General features: G+C 37.8%; 1 protein-coding gene across 10 annotated transcripts; it reads left to right on the top strand.

Moving 5' to 3' along the window:
* Positions 1-883: 883 nt before the first annotated feature.
* On the top strand, positions 884-10,980 carry LOC135247178 (deleted in malignant brain tumors 1 protein-like). Of its 10 annotated transcripts, none has more exons than XM_064320464.1 (8): positions 890-1,256; positions 2,630-2,941; positions 4,304-4,615; positions 5,986-6,297; positions 7,666-7,977; positions 8,438-8,467; positions 9,424-9,564; positions 9,997-10,980. In XM_064320464.1, exons 1-8 carry the CDS (start codon positions 923-925, stop codon positions 10,062-10,064), a joined length of 1,821 nt encoding a protein of 606 aa, XP_064176534.1. In that variant the 5' UTR covers positions 890-922; the 3' UTR covers positions 10,065-10,980. The 10 variants fall into 10 exon arrangements, with proteins under 10 accessions (XP_064176540.1, XP_064176534.1, XP_064176537.1 ...); XM_064320463.1 differs by having other exon boundaries at positions 898-1,256; positions 9,970-10,980; XM_064320470.1 differs by lacking the exon at positions 5,986-6,297 and having other exon boundaries at positions 884-1,256; positions 9,970-10,980.
* Positions 10,981-19,209: the final 8,229 nt, after the last annotated feature.

The raw sequence follows: 19,209 nt of genomic DNA, 5'->3' as shown, positions 1-19,209 counted from the left end.
AGCATCTTCCTTTTGATATTTTAATATAGGGGGGGTTTCTACCTGATTAGACTGTGGTTTTGTTTCAATAAAAATGTACCCTTTAAATTTTGGGCTTATAATAAATGAAAGTGTTTGTTTCTGTACTTTTGGGTCAATGATTTTGTTCTTGCTAAACCGCTGAATTGTTTTATAAAGAACGTTAACCTCATTTAATTCGCTCAAATTTTAAGGGTAAATGGTGATTGAATCCATGAAATATTTTCCCTTTGAAATTTTCCAAATATGTCATTAAGTACCTTGTTAAATATCTGATTAATTTCGAGAGGGCACTCAAAAAAATTTACAGGGAACTATAAGTGTTTTTCCCCTCTGAATAGCAATAAGGACGCTTCATTAAAAAAAAAAAAAAGACTTACGAGTACTATTCCCTTTTTGCTGACAAATCTGTAAAAGTATTTTTAGAGTTTAAATGGCACCCTAAGGAATGTTTGCTTCAAAATACATCTATCACTAATTACTTTTACATAAGTAAATCTGAATAAATAAAGGACTGTATATGAAATTTACATATTGACTGAATGTTTTTCCAGTCAACTGGAATAACTCAAGATTCATGACTGACTGTGATACGTTGACATAAATCAATTTTTTTTAAAGCACTACATGAACTCATCAGTCAAAAAGCACATCACACACAAACACACGTACAGACACATACCAGATGCATGTCACTACATTACAATTGAGGTAATACGACTGAATATATCAAAAGCCACTGTGTATCAAGGGTCTGGTTCTTGAATGAAATAAAAAGGAAGAAATGCTAATTTCATGCAAAGTATTGGAAATTAACATTACATATTAAAATGGACTCAATTGCTTTTCGTTCAAATCTTTGATGCGATAATTTAAACCGAGGAGACAAACTGAGTCATGATCAATGTTTTCTTCTCCGCTATTAGGTCTCCCGATCAGACTGGTTGATGGGAATGGCAGGTGCTCTGGAAGAGTGGAGGTCTATCACGGACAACAGTGGGGAACCGTGTGTGATGATGACTGGGATATGAATGGTGCTGCAGTGGTGTGCAGAGAGCTGGGCTGTGGTACAGCTCTGTCTGCTCCAGGTGAAGCCCAGTTTGGCCAGGGGACTGGAGAAATTTGGATGGACGATGTTGACTGTTCAGGCAGTGAATCTTCACTCTCACAGTGCTCACACACAGGGTTTGGAGAACACGACTGTGATCACGGGGAGGATGCAGGTGCTGTCTGCTCTGGTGAGGGACTTACTATGTCTTAGACTGGAATACTTGTTTGGAGGATGACATCACTAAATTCAGACCAATTAATAGTGCTGACATCAAGTTTATTAATTCCCAATAATAATATTTTAAACTCTCTGGAATAAAGGTACAGTAGAGGTATATGTTTTTTCTTAAGGAACAAATTTCCCAAGTGTACCCTGAAAGGTATAATGGTGCTTTATTTGGGTACTAATAAGCACCTTTTACAAGCAAAAAAGGTGTATGAATGATTAAAGCCATGGGCAGGGTTTACCTCTCGAGTACCACTCCAGTGAAAAGCATTGTTTTTCCACTGGGGTGGTATCTTTTTAGGAACGTTTTTGATCCAGATTGTACAGTTTAATTATTACATTGCCCTTGTACCATAATAGTTGATACATTTTTAGCATCTTCCTTTGATATTTTAATATATTGTGGGTTTACTACCTGATGTAGACTGTGGTTTGTATTCAATCAAAATGTATCCTTAACTTTGGCTTATTAATGAATGCAAGTGTTTGTTTCTGTACTATTTGGTCAATTGATTTTGTTCATTGCTAAACCTGCTGAATTGTTTTTATGAAGAAATCGTTAACCTGCATTTAATTCAGACTCAAAGTTAAGGATAAATGGTGATTGAATCCATGCAAGTATATTTCCTTTGCAATTTTCAAATATGTCAGTTAAGTACCATTGTTAAATATCTGATTAATTTAACGAGATGGCACTCAAAGAAATTACAGAGGAACTATAAGTGTTTTTCTCTGAATAGCAATAAAGGACAGCTTCATTAAAAAAAAAAAAAAAAAGACTTACTGAGGTACATATTACCCTTTTGCTGAACAGAATCTGTAAAGTATATTTAAGAGATAGAATGGCACCCTAAGGAATGTTTGCTTCAAAATACATCTATCACTAATTACTTTTACATAAGTAAATCTGAATAAATAAAGGACTGTATATGAAATTTACATATTGACTGAATGTTTTTCCAGTCAACTGGAATAACTCAAGATTCATGACTGACTGTGATACGTTGACATAAATCAATTTTTTTTAAAGCACTACATGAACTCATCAGTCAAAAAGCACATCACACACAAACACACGTACAGACACATACCAGATGCATGTCACTACATTACAATTGAGGTAATACGACTGAATATATCAAAAGCCACTGTGTATCAAGGGTCTGGTTCTTGAATGAAATAAAAAGGAAGAAATGCTAATTTCATGCAAAGTATTGGAAATTAACATTACATATTAAAATGGACTCAATTGCTTTTCGTTCAAATCTTTGATGCGATAATTTAAACCGAGGAGACAAACTGAGTCATGATCAATATTTTCTTCTCCGCTATTAGGTCCCCCGATCAGACTGGTTGGTGGGAATGGCAATTGCTCTGGAAGAGTGGAGGTCTATCACGGACAACAGTGGGGAACCGTGTGTGATGATAGCTGGGATATGAATGATGCTCCAGTGGTGTGCAGAGAGCTGGGCTGTGGTACAGCTCTGTCTGCTCCAGGTGGAGCCCAGTTTGGCCACGGGACTGGAGAAATTTGGATGGACGATGTTGGCTGTTCAGGCAATGAATCTTCACTCTCACAGTGCTCACACAGAGGGTTGGGAAAACACGACTGTGATCACGGGCAGGATGCAGGTGCTGTCTGCTCTGGTGAGGGACTTACTATGTCTTTGACTGGAATACTCCTTTGGAGGATGACATCACTAAATTCAGACTAATGAATAGTGCTGACATCAAGTTTATTAATTCCCAATAATAATATTTTAAACTCTCAGGAATAAAGGTACAGTAGAGGTATATGTTTTTGTTTAAGGAACAAATTTCCCAAGTGTACCCTAAAAGGTATAATGGTGCTTTATGTGGGTACTAATAAGCACCTTTTACAAGCAAAAAAGGTATATGAATGATTAAAGCCATGGGCAGGGCTTACCTCTCGAGTACCACCCCAGTGAAAAGCATTGTTTTTCCACTGGGGTGGTATCTTTTTAGGAACGTTTTTGATCCAGATTGTACAGTTTAATTATTACATTGCCCTTGTACCAAAATAGTTGATACATTTTTAGCATCTTCCTTTGATGTTTTAATATATTGTGGGTTTACTACGTCACATAGACTGTGGTTTGGATTCAATCAAAATGTATCCTTAACTTTGGCTTAAAAATGAATGCAAGTGTTTGTTTCTACACTGTTTGGTCAATTGTTTTTGGTTATTGCTGAACTTGCTGAACTGTTTTCATGAAGAAATTGTTAACCTGCATTTAATTCAGACTCAAAGTTAAGGATAAATGGTGATTGAATCCATGCCAGTATATTTCCTTTGCAATTTCCAAATTTGTCAGGTAAGTACCATTATTAAATATCCGATACATTTAATGAGATGGCACTCAAAGAAATGTCATAGGAACTATGCGCATTTATCTCTGAATCGCAATGAAGGACAGCTTCATTTTTAAAAATACTTACTGAGGTACAGATTACCCTTTTGCTGAACAGAATCTGTAAAGTATATTTAAGAGATAGAATGGGACCCTAAGGAATGTTTGCTTCAAAATACATCTATCACTAATTACTTTTACATAAATAAATCTGAATAAATAAAGGACTGTATATGAAATTTACATATTGACTGAGTGTTTTTCCAGTCAACTGGATTAACTCAAAATTCATGACTGACTGATACGTTGACATGAATCAATTTCATTTAAAGCACTACATGAACTCATCAGTCAAAGAGCACATCACACACAAACACACACACAGACACGTAACAGATGCATGCCACTACATTACAATTGAGTTAATATGACTGAATATATCAAAAGCCATTGTGTATCAAAGGTCTGGTTTTTGAATGAAATAAAAAGGAAGAAATGCTAATTTCATGCAAAGTATTGGAAATTAACATTACATATTAAAATGGCCTGAATTGCTTTTTGTTCAAATCTTTGATGCGATAATTAAAAATGAGGAGACAAACTGAGTCATGATCAATATTTTCTTCTCCACTATTAGGTCTCCCGATCAGACTGGTTGGTGGGAATGGCAATTGCTCTGGACGAGTGGAGGTTTATCACGAACAACAGTGGGGAACTGTTTGTGATGAAGGCTGGGATATGAATGATGCTGCAGTGGTGTGCAGAGAGCTGGGCTGTGGTACAGCTCTGTCTGCTCCAGGTGAAGCCCAGTTTGGCCAGGGGACTGGAGAAATTTGGATGGACGATGTTGGCTGTTCAGGCAATGAATCTTCACTCTCACAGTGCTCACACGGAGGGTTGGGAAAACACAACTGTGATCACGGGAAGGATGCAGGTGCTGTCTGCTCAGGTGAGGGACTTCCTATGTCTTAGACTGGAATACTTGTTTGGAGGATGACATCACTAAATTCAGACCAATTGATAGTGCTGACATCAAGTTTATTGATTCCCAATAATAATATTTTTAACTCTCTGGAATAAAGGTACAGTAGAGGTATATGTTTGTTTTTTTTGGAACAAATTTCCCAAGTGTACCCTAAAAGGTATAATGGTGCTTTATTTGGGTGCTAATAAGCACCATATACTAGCAACAAAGGTATATGAAGGATTAAAGCCATGGGCAGGGCTTACCTCTCGAGTACCACCCCAGTGAAAAGCATTGTTTTTCACTGGGGTGGTATCTTTTTAGGAACGTTTTTGATCCAGATTGTACAGTTTAATTATTACATTGCCCTTGTACCATAATAGTTGATACATTTTTAGCATCTTCCTTTGATATTTTAATATATTGTGGGTTTACTACCTGATATAGATTGTGGTTTGTATTCAATCAAAATGTATCCTTAACTTTGGCTTAAAAATGAATGCAAGTGTTTGTTTCTGTACTGTTTGGTCAATTGATTTTGTTCATTGCTAAACCTGCTGAATTGTTTTAATGAAGAAATCGTTAACCTGCATTTAATTCAGACTCAAAGTTAAGGATAAATGGTGATTGAATCCATGCCAGTATATTTCCTTTGCAATTTTCTAATTTGTCAGTTAAGTACCATTGTGAAATATCTTATAAATCTAACGAGATGGCACTCAAAGAAATGTCATGGACACTATAAGTGTTTTTCTCTGAATAGCAATCAAGGACAGCTTCATTCAAAAAATAAAAAAAAATTACTGATGTCCAGATTACCCTTTTGCTGAACAGAATCTGTAAAGTATATTTAAGAGATAGAATGGCACCCTAAGGAATGTTTGCTTCAAAATACATCTATCACTAATTACTTTTACATAAGTAAATCTGAATAAATAAAGTACTGTATATGAAATTTACATTTTGACTGAATGTTTTTCCAGTCAACTGGATCAACTCAAAATTCATGACTGACTGTGATACGTTGACATGAATCAATTTTTTAAAAAGCACTACATTAACTCATCAGTCAAAAAGCACATCACACACAAACACACGCACAGACACGTACCAGATGCATGCCACTACATTACAATTGAGTTAATACGACTGAATATATCAAAAGCCATTGTGTATCAAGGGTCTGGTTTTTGAATGAAATAAAACCGAAAAAATGCAAATTTCATGCAAAGTATTGGAAATTAACATTACATATTAAAATGGACTGAATTGCTTTTCGTTCAAATCTTTGATGTGATAATTAAAACTGAGGAGACAAACTGAGTCATGATCAATATTTTCTTCTCCGCTATTAGGTCTCCTGATCAGACTGGTCGGTGGGCATGGCAATTGCTCTGGAAGAGTGGAGGTCTATCACGAACAACAGTGGGGAACCGTGTGTGATGATGCCTGGGATATGAATGATGCTGCAGTGGTGTGCAGACAGCTGGGCTGTGGTACAGCTCTGTCTGCTCCAGGTGCAGCCCAGTTTGGCCAGGGGAATGGAACAATTTGGATGGACGATGTTGGCTGTTCAGGCAATGAATCTTCACTCTCACAGTGCTCACACAGAGGGTTCGGAGGTCACAGCTGTGGTCACGGGGAGGATGCAGGTGCTGTCTGCTCTGGTGAGGGACTTACTATGTCTTAGACTGGAATACTCGTTTGGAAGATGACATCACTAAATTCAGACCAATTAATAGTGCTGACATCAAGTTTATTAATTCCCAATAATATTTGAAACTCTCTGGAATAAAGGTACAGTAGAGGTATATGTTTGTTTTATAAGGAACAAATTTCCCAAGTGTACCCTAAAAGGTATAATGGTGCTTTATTTGGGTACTAATAAGCACCTTTAACTAGCAAAAAAGGTATATGAATGATTAAAGCCATGGGCAGGGCTTACCTCTCGAGTACCACCCCAGTGAAAAGCATTGTTTTTTCACTGGGGTGGTATCTTTTTAGGAACGTTTTTGATCCAGATTGTACAGTTTAATTATTACATTGCCCTTGTACCATAATAGTTGATACATTTTTAGCATCTTCCTTTGATATTTTAATATATTGTGGGTTTACTACCTGATATAGATTGTGGTTTGTATTCAATCAAAATGTATCCTTAACTTTGGCTTAAAAATGAATGCAAGTGTTTGTTTCTTTACTGTTCGGTCAATTGATTTTGGTCATTGTTGAAGTTGCTGAACTGTTTTTATGAAGAAATCGTTAACCTACATTTAATTCAGACTCAAAGTTAAGGATAAATGGTGATTGAATCCATGCCGGTATATCTCCTTTGCAATTTACTAATTTGTCAGTTAAGTACCATTGTTAAATATCTGATAAATTTAACGAGATGGCACTCAAAGAAATGTCATATGAACTATAAGTGTTTGTCTTTGAATAGCAATCAAGGACAGCTTCATTTAAAAAAAAAAAAAGAATTCCTGAGGTACAGATTACCCTTTTGCTGAACAAAATCTGTAAAGTATATTTAAGAGATAGAATGGCACCCGAAGGAATCTTTGCTTCAAAATACATCTATCACTAATTACTTTTACATAAGTAAATCTGAATAAATAAAGGACTGTATATGAAATTTACATATTGACTGAATGTTTTTCCAGTCAACTGGATTAACTCAACATTCATGACTGACTGTGATACGTTGACATGAATCCATTTTTTTTAAAGCACTACATGAACTCATCAGTCAAAGAGCACATCACACACAAACACACACACAGACACGTACCAGATGCATGCCACTACATTACAATTGAGTAAATACGACTGAATATAACAAAAACCATTGTGTATCAAGGGTCTGGTTCTTGAATTAAATAAAAAGGAAGAAATGCTAATTTCATGCAAAGAATTGGAAATTAACATTACATATTAAAATGGACTGAATTGCTTTTTGTTCAAATCTTTGATGCGATAATTAAAACTGAGGAGACAAACTGAGTCATGATCAATATTTTCTTCTCCGCTATTAGGTCTCCTGATCAGACTGGTCGGTGGGAATGGCAAGTGCTCTGGAAAAGTGGAGGTCTATCACGGACAACAGTGGGGAACTGTGTGTGATGATGACTGGGATATGAATGATGCTGCAGTGGTGTGCAGAGAGCTGGGCTGTGGTACAGCTCTGTCTGCTCCAGGTGGAGCCCAGTTTGGCCAGGGGACTGGAGAAATTTGGATAGACGATGTTGACTGTTCAGGCAGTGAATCTTCACTCTCACAGTGCTCACACAGAGGGTTGGGAGAACACGACTGTGATCACGGGGGGGATGCAGGTGCTGTCTGCTCAGGTAAGGGAAACACACGTTCTGGTTATCGTGAGTGAGACTACAACAAAAAGTTCATTGTGAAAAAAAAAAAAACATTTTCATGTACTGAAATTAAACGAAAAATGAGACTGAAAATGAGAAACCTGTCTTTGAGTTTTAAAACTGTCTGAGTTTTATTAGTTATTTTTTAATAAATTATTTATTATTATTTATTTCATTAAAAATGACATTTTACATATTCTGGACTGAGTTTTTGATGCGGTTCTTGTTTTAATCAGTCTGCAATTGTATTATGTGCATGATGTTATTTTCTCTTTATCCATGTTTATAAAGGTTTAACAATCATTAAAAATGTAATGAATGTGAAAATTGTGCTATTGTGACCAAATCAACTGCTTATAATAAAATTAAATTCTATATATATATATATATATATATATATATATATATTGCTGCAGTTTTCCTTGTTTCATTCCAACAGGTCAACTTCTGCATGTCCGTTTGCCAGCAGGTAAGTGGAGTCTCTTTACTTATAAAGAATGTAAGAATTGCAGCCTCATGTTGTTATATTAATTACATCTTCCCTGAAGATGTCCAATTTTCTTGATTATTGGCAGTCAGTTGCTATCTTCCTCTCTGTGACTTTTTCCTCTCTGTCAGCTCAGGTAAGGGAAACACATGTTCTACAGTCAATCTGGAAGACTAAGACAAATGTGTGACATCACTAGTAAACTAACCTTTGAAGTGGTAATTTTTTTTTACTTTTTGCACACTGCGTGGAAAATGTACATTCAGATAAAAGAAAAGGGTAAAAGTTAAGGGTAACAGTTTCCAGGTTTTTAGGTATTTATTCATTTCGTTTGATACCAAGTTAATGTGGAGGCAGCTTTAATCATTTTAGGCCTGAAATGTAAGAAGATTTTCAGGGGTCCAGTGGCGGTATTGAAAACTTAGTAAATATACACAGACTGTACCAAATATATTTGCCCTTTATCTCTCAGTAATGTAATTGTTAGAAACGATATGGATTCCGTGCGTATACACATTTCTTGCATAGTTGCTTGTGCCAGTGAAGTAGCTGCAAATTCAGCTCTCCTGCCAGCCCGTAAGGAGCCAACAGTGTCAATGTGTTGCCTTCCTGTATATTTAAATGAACATAATTGAGTGAGAGCCTATCCGTGCTATTACAAAAAATTATTTGATCTATATTGTCCAACTGGGACAATATGTGCACTATTAGTATCTTTAGTATACTCTGTTGGAATAGATTTTCTGATCGATTTGCTGTTTAACACTGGGGATGCTCTTTGCAGTGCCCTTCTGGATTTCGATAATAAAACCCCTGAAATGAACGCTAAATGCTAAAACATAGACGTGGTACAAATGAGTGCCGTCATATGGGAATTCTAACGGGATACGATCCTCAAGAACAGCCCCGTGATTCACATGGGTTCTCCTCTTCCTCAGCCTCCCTGATCCTGCCAATCGCATTAGGAGCGTCAGAAGGACTGCTGCTGGTACTGGTGCCACTCGTCTTCTTCCTGCTGTTCTGGAAGAGAAGACACAGCTCAGGACGCACCCAAGTTGCGAAGACAGCAAGCAATGCACGTCAGTATCTCATTACAGAGCAACACGTACATCTGACCTACATTTGGCTCTGTAGTCCCCAATTTTATATTTGTGATCAAATTTGCATATGCTTAAAGATTCTCAGCTTCTTATTGAAGGGTATCATTTAAACATTTTTGTTTCACCATGTAGAAATGAAAGCTCTTTTTATATAAATAGCTTATTATAAAATAGTTTATGTAACTGTTCAATCACATTCCCATTATCATTAACATCTTGTAATGCTTACTTGAACATAGATTGTATCACTTTGCATCATGAAAGTAGCAATAAGGAATCAAATTTGTGTGTGATCTGTGATTCCAGCCCATCTCATTGATTGCATTGAGTATGAGTAACTAACTGGTCTACATTATACAGAGTCTAACGCACATTTTGCTTCAGGTACAATGAATCCCTCCTTTGCCAAAGGAAAGGCCAGTGAGGAAGAGGATGAGCAAAACTATGTGAATTACAGAGATCCTACTGAAAACGAATAATCTGAGAATGAAAATATATATCAAAACTCTTAGATATATGACCAAAACTTGGCAGACCAAGGGCGTAACTTTAGTTTGAATATTGGGGGGTGCTGAAATACATAAATCTCCATAATTGCAACCCTGCAGGGAGGTCCAGGGACATGCTACCCTGGAAGAAATTTTTTTAAAGAACAGCTGTGAAATTATCGGTTTTGGCTAATTCTAAGGGGAAAATACTTCAGATTACTGTTCTTGAGGCAGACCTGACGAAAAGACTTCCTTGTTGAATGTAATATGAAGAGCAGGTTGTGAAATGCATTTTGTGACTGGATAAAGACAAAGGTGATGCACGTTGGATTGCATGTATTCATTATTAAAGGAAAGCATGAAAAGCTGTTTCTTAAAGAACATCTAAGTGATGAAAAGCTTATTTATGAGGGCAAAGGTGTAACATATTTTGATGGCAATTTATTTAAAGACTTAAAAAGGTTTACTAAGTTTTTAAATGTACCATTTTTTTATTTATTATTTGTTTAATGTAATAAGGTTTTGATACTGTTAACTGTTGTTTTAAAAAATGCTATTTTAAATGATATCCTACTGCATAACTAATGTCAAATGACTTATCTTGCTCCTTAACTAACATTAAGGCAGTTAGCGAGCCACAAGAGCAGCAGTGTCTGTTTTAATGGTGTTTAGAAGATGTGTATGAAGCAGATAGTAGGGCCTAAGTTCGTAATGTTATTCTTGAAAAAGTGACTCAGCACATTTCCAAAAGAAAATGACAACCCACGGTGGGGAAATGGGGAAAGTGGGGAAAATGCTAAATTGTTTTATTCAAATAATGGCAAAGCGCATCGTTCATATCTATAGCTCATTTATGCTGACTGTTCCTGACTGTGGTGTTCTTAATAAAGGATTAATTACAACCAAATGATGTCAATTTCCTTCTCTTTCAGATACAAGTGCAGTATCTGTATGAACTAGGGAACAGAATTGACACAGCTAGTAACTAGCTGTAGTGCTTGCTCGTTTGCTAGCTTACTAGTAAAGGCATATTATCTATGCTTGCAAGAATAACTGCAATTAAAAATAATACCTAGCCTGCCAGTCTGCTAACAAGGTAGTTAGAATATTGCAAAGATTTTGAAAAAAATATTCAATTGAAATTACTTGAAGGATTCTTAAAGACCCTGTCACACAAGTTACCTAACTAAATCTTAGGAGTATAATGTCTGTAGCTAAACTTGATTCCAAGGACAAGAGCCCCCTTCCATGCAACTGTGCAATGTGTGTGTGTGCGTGTGTGCATGTTGTTTTATGTCAGAGCTATATACATTGCTTATTCTACATTGTTCCAACCATGTGCATATTCTTCTTCATCCTGCAGAATCAGATCTTAAGCAAAACATATGTTATGTCAGGGCAAAACAATTGTATCTAAGTTTTGAAGAATGAATAGATACACAGTAAAATATGATTACTAAAAATGATCCCTTAAGTGTACACACTGTTCCACACCCCCCCTCCAATTCAGCTCAAAGTGCTTTCCAAACCACAAAATACCATAAAACACGTTAAAACGTGTAAGCATAGAATGACAAGATGAGATAGAACAGTAAGCATAGAATGACAAAAAATAAAATACTGAAGAAAAGAATATTAAAATAAAAGCATACGTGATTAAAATGGTAAAACTGAAGAGAAATAAAAAGAAAAAAGAAAATAAGCAAAGCTAGTTGAAGCCAAGATTAAAAATAAATCCAGTTCCTCAGTACTTTGTCTATATTACCCAGAGGTGGGGGCTGGTCTGGGCTGTGGTGGGAGATTTGGCTAGGATATGTAAGCAAATTATGCATCCCTCTGACACCCAGATTATATTGCGTATTTTCGGTTTTATTTGCATCTAACTCACGATACCACCATTGGAGTAAGTACTTCATGAAGTCCTTATCCTGGAGTGCCCTCTTGTGGACTGAATATATTCATGATATGAGGGTAAGGTCTCACCACAATCCTTCTGAGGAGAGCGTCACCCTCTCCGCTTTCTCCCTGAGTTTGTGGGGTATCTGTGTGTCTTTGGGAGGAAGCCGGAGTACCCGGAGGAAACCTACACGGACACAGGGAGACCGTGGAAACTCCACAACAGAAAGGCCCTCGATTGGGATTCGAACTCTGTACCTTCTCGCTGGGATGCGACAGTGTTATTCACTGCACCACCCTGCCGCACTTCACAACCTTTATATTAAACAAAACAACTGACCAGTGTGTGGTGGCATTTGGCTGGGAAATAAATGCTGGATCCTGAGGAGATGGCTCATGTGTGTCAGTGCTGACTGTGGCAGGTAGCTCCACAAGACGTCGCGCAATTGGCGATTGCATCGCCAAGGGTTTGGGAGGGTCCAGTCCGTTCTTTTAGCTCATAGTATGGAAATTAAAGATTTGTTAAATAATTGTTAAAAATGTGTTGTTAGATTCTTCATATTTGGTGAGGGACTAAAACTTGGAGTGATTGCTTAGGCATATCAGCCAAGAAACAAGGTATGCTCAAGCAGAACGGAGATGTATATAAATAGGTTTTTAGTCCCTTTAATACAATATTAACATGGTTCTTTATGAATATAGATTCTAGTCACCTGCATGTCTCCGACTGGGGGAGGGTATGGTGTTCCAGTCTAGCAAGGTATATTATTTACTTTCATAAAGAGAAACGGGAGTGCGCACTCACATATAACAAAAGTGATCAAAAAATGAATCACTTGGCAACTTAAGACTTCTTCATACTTGTTCAGATTTTATTTGCGAACATGAAAATAGACAGACATGTTTCGGCCTAAGTCCTCTTCAGTGTCTAATATTAATTACTTTTACATTGCATATGTTTTACTGCCACCTTAGCTTGCTGTGAGTAGGTACATTTGAGTGTTGTAGAACAGTTTTGATTTAGTTTTGATTTTATTGGTTCGTGTGTAGTGGTGGTTTATTCATAATTTGCCTGCATAATTTCCTCTTTTTACGCATATCTCTACACTAACCTCCCTGATAGTGCAGTCTAGCCCCACATAGTTTATTTTCTTTGGTTGTTCATTAATTGTTGATTTTATTTATGTGTTAAGTGTACAGTTTACTCCATCTCTCCTTTATTATGGCACGCATTTAGGCCTTCTATTGAAACCACCTTGCTGCCACCTAGTTGAATGAGAGTCTTTTATTTCATGCACTGCCAATAAAATTTGTATTTTTGGTATAGCAGTCTCTGGCTCCAGTTTATTCTGGGTCTTGTGTATTGAATATCACCTGGTCACATAAGAAACCCCTCAGATACACCAAATGGTACATCGAGGTCACCAACGGCAAGAAACCTCTCCACAAACCAAATAGCGGAAATATATGAGTGTCGAAGGAACGCATGTAGTCCTACCCTGTGCTACTGGATTAATGTTATCTCTGTTATCTGACTCCAAAATAGTGTTTTAACCTTTCCGTCATGCTAACAGTTATGCATAGACAGTGCAGACTGCTGTAGTGTGGCTTCGTACAAATTGCTGTCTAGCTTGGTAGATGTAGACATGTCTTTGGCTTGTTTAGCTTCTATAAATACAATTGTGTATCCTGCTACAACACTAGTGTATAGGCAAGTGGCTACAGTGTGCAGATATCCTGCTATGTGAGTTCTATGTGTATGTTAGGACCTTAAAACTGCTGGGTGTACAGTGTTAAGAGTCAAAGAGGAATGTCAGGTTAAAATGAATGCAGTTTATTATTCTGTGTGTTCATTAATAATGACAATATACAATGGTGCAACACGTGAGTGGTGAAATGGCTATACGCATAAATGGTGTAAATACGTGCAGGAGACCGTGTTGATGAGTCTCCCCAAACTAATGCACGTTTCCCCTTACATACAAAATGATTAATGCAAAAGACAAAATCATCAAATAAAGACACAATCATGGCAACAGTATAGATCAATGATCCTGCTTGCACCACCTCTGTAAGCATTTCACACTGGGTTAACCTCTGCATCTAGCTGGGTGCTGACCCATAGGCATCAAGCTCTTTAGTCAGCAGCCCACCACCAAAGACACCAAGTTGTTCGCCATGACATCAGTTTTCCAATAATACAAAACATGGTCACATTGTATTATGGAGAACCTAAAGTTCACAATGCTGATCCAATCGGCTGTTTTGCAAATGAGCATCGTCTCTTCATCACAATTTCTGACTCCCTGTCAGCACAATAAACGGTCTGTTTTACTTTGAGGGTCTGATACGAGGCAGACTTCTGTGAACTGCCCTACAACAGGACTACCCTCCCTTACAGCAACACGTTGAGTCCAAAGAATATAGAATATCCTCAGATTTCTAGAGCAGTCACAGGCTACATTCAGACTGCAATTCTGATATTTTCCCTCATATGTGACACGGTTTGGATGGTTATGGAACAGTGTGAACAGTTCCAGTTTGTGCATGTGAAATAAATCGGATACTGCATGTAGCCATGCGACTTGCATATGACTCATGTGCGCCACTCAAATGGGAATGGATCAAAGACAGGAATGGTACTGATGAGCATCTCCTGCCCATCTGGAGGTACATCGGCAAAGTTAGTTTTACGTCTCTCACCAAGCCACAGGTTCATTTCATAATGGGTTGCTTACATAAATGAAAATGAAGAGTCAGTTTGAAAAATTAGAATCTGATAAACGAATTCAGAATTCAGAATTGAGCATTCACTCTCCAGTTCTCATTTGAGTAGGTCGACTGTATAATGTGAATGCGCAGATATAACACAGCAAACTCAAGTGATATTTTGTATCCTCATAATTCTACTTAAAGGTGACACCTTACTAACAATCAATGTAATCTACAAGGGCATCATCAGTAATGAAAAATCCATCATCTAAGGAATGAATTACCCAACAGTGAGTTACACTGCCAGAAAAGATGAGGCATTTGTATGTACAAAATAAATCATTTTAGCCTTTAGCATACATTTACATTTCTCTCTCTTTAGTTAACATAAGTGCATTTACTGTAGCTAAAACATATGCCCCTAAAACCTCTCATGAGTTGGGTTCTCATGGGGAGTGTGGTTTCCTCTTCCTTTACATTGTGATCTGTCACTCACTCCCCGACCTCCCTCCACTCAAAGGCAATTGCGGAAGTAAAACTATTACCTAAAAATACATCAAGAAAACAAGCATATGCAAATCTTCCCTGTTCTTTTTCTTTTAAAAGACAGTGCTCTCTTATGCTTCATTTTTTGTGCTCCTTTGTGCATTGATTCAATTTATATTGTGACGTTCCTTTGGGAGATACCATAAAGGCCAGGATGCTGGGAATTGTTCTCATGGCATTTGGTGAGTTTGATTTCCTTTCCTACAATGTGTGAGAACTTTACTTCTGGGAAATACCGTATGCACAACAGGCATTAGCCGCTTTAACACACAAGTACATTTATGTTTAATTTACATGTAATTTATCATTGGGCTTCAATAATGATCTAAAGTTAGCAGAATCCTTAAACACTGCACAAAATGAGGATTTTGCTATTTTCAGCAAAATAAATATCTCATATGGCACAGAAGAATTACAACACCAAGCTGCAGATTCCAGTACTTCTACTCAGCCTGCTCTGCACATGTAAACTGATATTTGTAGATCCTGATATTAGGCACTGTCAGTGTGTTGTCGGACCTCATTCCATGAAGTCGGCCCAGGCAAATTTCACTGAATCCTCACTACTGGTTATTGTGAACTAAAACTAAAACAAAAAGTTAACTGTGAAAAAATAAACATTTTCATGTACTGAAATTCAACTAAAAATGAGACTAAAAATGAGAAAACTGTCTTTGAGTTTCAAAACTGTCTTGTCATGGTTTTAGCTGATAGCACAATTTCTTTTCCTCATTTCTGCGCCTTTTCTTCAATTATTACGGCCATTTAGTTTTCTTCTTTTCCTTGATTGAATTATACGCGTGCAAATCCCCTTTAATTAGTTGCACCTGTTGGCTCTCTATTTAAACCCTTAGCACGCTGCCAAGCTTTGCGTCAGTGTCACTTGCATTACACGAAAGCTGGTAACTTGGTCTGTTTGGTAAGTGGTTTAGTTTAGTTCAGTACTAGATCAGTTCCTCTTCTGCGTCCTTTGTTTTACGTGAAGAGTTACTGTGGAACTGAATTTAGAGGTTAGTGGATTGTGGGCTACAAGTTAACACTACTGTCCTTGCTGATTTCTACTATCGCTAGTGATTCTTTTGACAGTCCTCTTTGTGAGGGCTTCTTGAAGTTCTCATGTTCTCCAATTTTTTCAGACCGTTGTTTTTGTTATACTCCTACCCCTTAAGCTTTTGTTTGTTACCCAGTACGTGGGTTGTTTAGAGCTTTTCTTTGGGATACTCTCCCTGAGGAGTATTTTTCTTTTCGTTCTTTTTTTCCCCTGTCCTTTTGTCTCTTGAGACTTTGTGGTTATTCTACCTCTGGTGAATAGCTTAAAGAACCCCTGTTCGGTCGCGGATGGTCTCCCAAAACCCCCACTCTGTCACATGTCTGAGGTTTTATTCGTTATTTTTTAAGATGTACATTAAAAATGACTTTACATATTCTGGACTGAGTTTTTGAAGTTCTTGTTTTAACCAGTCTGCAAATGTATTATGTGCATGATGTTGTTGTCTGCTTTCTGTTTATCAGGTTTAACATTCATTAAAAATGCAATGACTGAAAATGGCTATTGAGTGCTGATGGAACGTCACGTTTCTGCACTGACTTTCGAAAAGTCAATGCGGTTACGGTGCCAGACTCCTATCCCCTACCGAGAATGGAGGACTGCATCGATAACATTGGTGCCGCTAAATTTGTCACTAAACTTGACTTGTTGAAGGGGTATTGGCAAGTGCCGTTGACTCCTCGCGCGTCTGAGATTTCAGCGTTTGTTACCCCCGATAACTTCCTCCAATATAATGTTTTAGCCTTCGGCCTTAGAAACGCTCCCGCCACGTTTCAGCGTCTAGTGAATACCGTACTTATGGGTATTTCGGATTGTTATGCCTATTTAGATGACTTGGTTATTAGGTCAGATAATTGGGACGACCATGTTTCCGTACTGCGTTGTGTGTTTGAGAGGTTGGCCAAAGCAACGCTAACTCTGAATCTCGCCAAATGTGAGTTTGGCAAAGCGACAGTAACATACCTGGGAAAGCAAGTGGGTCATGGCCAAGTTCGGCCATTGGAAGCAAAGGTTGCTGCCATTGCTGGTTTCCCTGCGCCTACTAGTAGGCGTGAGTTACGCCGTTTCCTCGGGATGGCAGGGTATTATCGGAGTTTTTGTAGGAACTTCTCGGTTGTTGTGGCACCCTTAACGAGTGCGCTTAGTATTAGGACACCTTTTATGTGGACCTCAGACTGCCAAATGGCTTTTGAGGCTGTTAAGCTTTTGCTATGCAGTGCGCCTGTACTCGCGGCTCCAGACCTTGCGCAACCGTTTAAGTTAGAGGTTGATGCAAGCGCTCTAGGAGCTGGTGCGGTACTGCTACAAGAAGATAAAGATGGAATTGATCACCCCGTCTGTTTGTTCTCCCGAAAATTTAATAAACACCAAATAAACTATAGCACCATCGAAAAGGAAGCACTAGCGTTATTAGCCTTGCAGTTCTTCGAGGTGTACATTGGCTCGAGTTCTACCCCTGTCGAGGTCTTTACAGACCATAATCCATTAGTGTTTTTATCGCGAATGTACAATCAGAACCAGCGCCTTATGCGTTGGTCGCTGATTCTACAGGCATATAATTTAAATATTCGCCATATTAAAGGGACTGACAATGTACTGGCTGATACATTGTCTCGTAGTTTTGAATAATTAAAACATTTGAATAAATTGTGTGTAATAGTGCGGTAACACCACTATGTGTTAAAAATAAAAATCATGTCAGGTATTGAATTGTGTATAGGTAAGGGGGAATTGGCACAATGTGTGTACGCCTGTAATTATGTAGGCTACTTTGGTATTTTAGAATTAAGTGGTGTATACTATTACCATGTGTGTTAACTAACTTAAAAATAAATAAATGTGTTAGTTCTTAAGGGGGGAAGTGTTACGTGCCATGTTTTTCTTTTGTGTGGACTTCCCTGCCTTCACCTGTCAGTCACCATCCACCAAGTCCCACCTTCACCAAGCCCCACCCTCCGTGTCAATTCTGGACAGCCAATCATAACTCGCCACATCTACTATAAAAACCCCACCTGTTTGTAACAATGGTTGTCTGAGTGTTTGCTCTGTGTTGTTTATGTGACTATGTTAACCACTCATTTGAACTTGTCTTGTTTTATGTACACTTCCAAGGCTTGGGACAGGTAAGACTGGGGGCTCCTGTACATATGCCCGTAGGCTATGTTATGTATAGATTCCCTAGTCCTTAGGGGTGATTGCCAACCAATTGTGTTTTAGTCTGCTAGTTAGAGTAGATAGGCCTTTTGTTTGTGTACTTGATACACTAGATTAGTTTACTCTCTGGTTTAGCTAGCTTGTTTTTTTTGTTCTTTTGGCAACATCCAGCGTCCGTTGACCCTGGTAGTGTGTGTCTGGGTTGTTATATGTCTGGTAGTTTGTTGCACCGTTTTGTTATCACAGTAAACACCCGTGCACTGAGTTGCTGCTTTGTCTGTGTTTTTGTTGTTACCATATCTACAGCATTAACATCTCCCGGCCATTAACATCAAGTTACATACCCCATGCACCCCTAGACCCATGGGGTCGTAACAACTACAAGTGTGTGAATTTCGTTTTCATATGAGCGAACAGATCATTTTGCACATTTCAAGAAAAGAGGAACCTTTTAAGTGCCAATGTGTGATCAATAGAAAATGAATCATCCCTCAGCCACACACCATAGCAACATATAAGGATATAGATAGACTATTAAAACCTAGCAGATAGGGTTGACCAAATCAACTGCTAATATCTTTTTTATCACAGAAGGAAGGTTCAGATCCAGAGCAAATAAAAACCAGGCCAATGCTTTTCTGTGGAATTGGCAAAAACTGGACTTGGTTGAGATTCCAATCACATTTTTTAAAAATAACAGAGGAGGCCAAAAACACAGTAATACGTAATGATATTGAAGAATATTTATTCTCACTGTAAGTTTCCCTTCAGTGAAGCCTT

This window comes from Anguilla rostrata, unplaced genomic scaffold (genome assembly GCF_018555375.3).
Source record: "Anguilla rostrata isolate EN2019 unplaced genomic scaffold, ASM1855537v3 scaf1123, whole genome shotgun sequence".
In the NCBI taxonomy this organism is placed as follows: domain Eukaryota; kingdom Metazoa; phylum Chordata; class Actinopteri; order Anguilliformes; family Anguillidae; genus Anguilla; species Anguilla rostrata.
The sequence above is the reverse complement of the archived record's forward strand: the minus strand, read 5'-3'. Positions and strand labels throughout refer to the sequence as shown.